Source organism: Plasmodium relictum, assembly GCF_900005765.1.
Source record: "Plasmodium relictum strain SGS1 genome assembly, contig: PRELSG_00_v1_153, whole genome shotgun sequence".
Taxonomy (NCBI): Eukaryota; Apicomplexa; class Aconoidasida; order Haemosporida; family Plasmodiidae; genus Plasmodium; species Plasmodium relictum.
Window position 1 is genome coordinate 663 of NW_021628834.1, and position 4,098 is coordinate 4,760.

The 4,098-nt window shown below is 18.4% G+C and overlaps 1 protein-coding gene across 1 annotated transcript; it reads left to right on the forward strand.

Annotated features, from left to right (window-relative positions):
- Positions 1–898: 898 nt before the first annotated feature.
- On the forward strand, positions 899–1,916 carry PRELSG_0015200 (Plasmodium exported protein, unknown function; the record flags this gene model as incomplete). Its single annotated transcript, XM_028677823.1, has 2 exons — positions 899–1,093; positions 1,212–1,916. 2 exons carry the CDS (start codon positions 899–901, stop codon positions 1,914–1,916), a joined length of 900 nt encoding a protein of 299 aa, XP_028531355.1.
- Positions 1,917–4,098: the final 2,182 nt, after the last annotated feature.

Sequence of the window (4,098 nt, forward strand, 5' to 3'; positions counted from 1 at the left end):
ATTTATAATAATAAAATTTTAGATAAAGATTTTTAGTAAATGAAATGGTATGATGAAAAAAAAGAAAAAAAAATAATTGTAAAAATAATATTTTATAAAAAAATAAAAAATTAAGAGTATAGATATTTCATTTAAATAAAAAAACTCATTATCATAAATATTGTATTAAATTCGTGTATAATTTTTTATTTATTTTTTTTTTTAAATATAAGATTATTTCTTTTAGGTTAATTAAAATTATTAATTAAACATATTATATAAAAGTTTGTTTAATTAGAATAATTTCCATGCTCTTAATATTTTAATATTTTAAAATTAATTAAAACATGTATTTTTAATAAATGTAATTTTAAATTAACTAATACATATAAAGGAAGATATTAAATAAAAGAAAAATTAAGGTTTGGCTTTATTAATTTTTATATTATTTATTCTATATTCACATGTATTTTCTCAAAAAAGAACTTATTTTTTTTTTTCTAATATAGGAGAAAAATTATATATCAAAATAAAAATTGTAATTTATATATAAAAAAAGTTAACTTATTTTGGATAGTTAAAATCTTAATTGATCTTTATCAACAAGTTCATTGGTTCATGTTTATTAATGAATTCTAAAAATTTTATGTTTATTTTCTTTTTAAAATAAAAAAATAGGATTTTTTTATAGAAATTTTTTTATTACGGATTTCATATAAAATCTTTAAAAATGGTTTTTATTTCTTAAAATATTTTTCTAATTTTATGTATAATTTTGTTGTTTTATTTTACTTTGATTTTAAATATAATATGAATATTGAAAATATATAACATAATATTAAAAATTGTACTAAATAAAAAATTAATATTCTTTCATTAAAACAAATTACTTGGTATTTTAAAAGTATAAAATTTGAATATGAATAGTTGTAATAACCAAAGTAACCTTTTCACAAAAGGAACTTTCACTATAAGGAAGATGGGTTTAAATTATTACTCCATAAATTCATTTAAAAATGATAAAGAAAAATGTAAAAGTGTAAATCATATAAATTTAAATTCATATAAATTGTTTATTGCACTTTTCTTTTATTTTTCATATTTTTTATTACAAGTAAGATGAAAGCAAAACTTAAAATACTATCAATTTTTTCTTTTTTTAAAATACTTATTTAAATTAAAACTATATTAACATAGAATCTCTCTTTAACCAAATTTTAATTACCTTATAGAATATGATTCAACCAAAAAATAAAATTTCTGAACTAAATTTAATTAAAGATAACCTAAGGATCATGTTCGAAGGACAAGGAGAAGCAAATAAAGATGTTTCTGATATGAATCAAATAAAATTGACTTCTTTAGATGATGGAAATGAAAACAATGATGAGAATGGTGATAATAGTGAAAATGAAAATGATGATAAGAGTGATGATGAAAATAATGATGGCGAAAATGAAAATAGTGATGAGATTGAAAGTGAAGATGATAGTGATATTAATGACTTAGATATAAATAAGGATTCTTATAATGCAATGTTAAATTGTTGGAGAAAAAGATGTTATGATACAACAAATATTATTACTTCTACATGGTTTCAGTGGTACTGTGGAGTCAAAACTAAAGATATGGATGAACAATGGAAAGATGAAATGTTTGAATCTTGGCAAAATCTTATGTTTGGAGAGTTACTGGAAGAAGATAAAAAAAACATACATAAACTTAAAAAAATGATAAAAAAAAAATCTTCAGCAGATTCTATCCAAAAGATTTACAAAAAAGGAGATAAATTATGGAAGAAGCGTATGAGAGAATTAAGGAAAGAGTGGAAGGATTTTATGGTTGACTGTCTTGAAATGTGGGAAGACATAAAAGATCATACAAGAAGTGATGATGAAGACGATGACGAAAGAGGAGCACCAAGCATAATAGCATAAAAAAAATACAAGTATGAATATATTCAGAAGAATAAGAAGAGTATTGATGGTTCAATAAGTTAGATAATTAAAAAAATTCAGGTGGTAATAATATAGCTAAAGGCATTATTTACAAAGGAATGAAAAAGAGTCTCGTAGTGAACTAAGAAAAATTAATTTGGGCTTCCTATATTATCAATTATCTAATAAATTTGTAATATGTAAAGAATGAAAAAAAAAATTAATATAAATAAAAAGGAATTAAAAAAACTATAATGAAATTACTTAAGGGAATATATAAGCTTATTTCATATGCTTTATACCATGTTTATTTTTTTAATTGCATATATTGGCAAAAATAAAATTTCTTAATATTTTTTATTCAACTTATTTTATAATTTATATTAAATATTCCAATTATTAGAAATATTAAAAAGCATATGCTAAATTAAAATCATTTTTAATATTCCTTCATTAAAAATATATTTGCATTTATTATATGAATATGCATGAATATATTTTTTTTATGTTGTATAGGTGAATTTATGTTTATAAATATATTATTGATCTTCTTATTGATGCACAATACATATTTATACTCTAAATCTAAAAATCAATTTTTATTTTTAAGTAAAAGAAAATATTTATGTATTTTCACATAAAAATTAACATATATTTATAATATACTATACATAACACTTTTAAGAGATTTTTACTAGCTTATTAAAACAAATGAAATTATATAGAAATATTTTTTTTTTTTAAATGTTTTTTTCCAGAAATTTAATTTAAATGTTATATTGAAATATGAGATAAAAAATTTATTTATTCCAATAATTTAAAAAGATAAAAATAAAACAATCTTCGATTATATACATTGCAATATAAATTTCCTAATAAAAATTATTTCTTATTTCAATTTTTTTATTTTTTTTTTTAATCTATATTTTTAAATTATTTATGTATATTATTAATAAAGGATATAATTAACCTTCTATAATACAATAATTTATATATGATTTATTAATCGCCCCTTCAACAACTTTGTTAGAGTACTGAACAAATTAATGTAGCATGCGAAAAAATCTCCACTAATTTTAGTTATAAAATAACATAACACAGCTAATTATATCTTCTTTGTATAATCACTTATATAATATAAAATAAATAAATTTGTTTTATATCTCATTTTTTTAAATCACGTTTTTCAACAATTTTTTTACCACAAACTATCATCATTTACTTAGTATTTTTTTTTTTATAAATCAAGTTTCTTAATAGTTTTTATTTTTAACTATTATATATTATTTTTAAAACTTAATTATATACGAAGTAAAAAAAAAAATTATACTCATAATTTTTTTTTTTAAATATTTCTTTTTTTAAGAAAAAAATTAAGCAATATATAAAATATTTTATAAACCTGATTTATTAATTAGATATTCAAAGACTTGGATAAAAGTAATGAACATCCAAGTTAATAAAGAGCAAGATTTAGGACTCCATTATAATTTTGTATTATAGATTCTATTTTTGTAGTACAAAATTAATTAAATCACTTTAAGAAAATAAGTCTATAAAAGTTAAAATAAAAGCAATCTACTTGCTATCTTTTTCTTTTTCAATCTTTCTCCATAAAAAATTCATTCCCCAAAAAAAAAAATAAAAATAAATAAAAAAATAAAAAAGAAGACATAATATAATCATAGCCGAACTACGTCAAAAAAAATAGTAATGTGACACACTAAGTTGGTCAAGGCTCTAGTAACTGATTTCATGCAATGTACTCTTGGATAAAGGAATAATTATTTAAGTTATAAATAATTGTTTAGTACTTGATTTATTATTTGGCCGTTTAATGACTTTGCTAGAGTATTAAACAAACAAATTAATAAAGAGTATTTATGACTGAGTAAAATTTTATTACGCTTTTAATAGCCTTATTAATTGTTATAAATGAGTTTTTAATTATAAAGAATTACTTATTCTTTTAATTAAAAACATATATACAAACTATAACAATTAATAAAGTCAAATCTTTATATTATTCAATGTTATTTTTAAAATATAACATTAATTATACAAAAATTATTAATCTTATCTTTTTAATTTTTAAAAAAGATATTTAAATTAATAATTAACAAAAAATTTTCTTAAACGAAAAACACAAAAAAAAACCAAAAATATTTCCCAAAACAAAAAT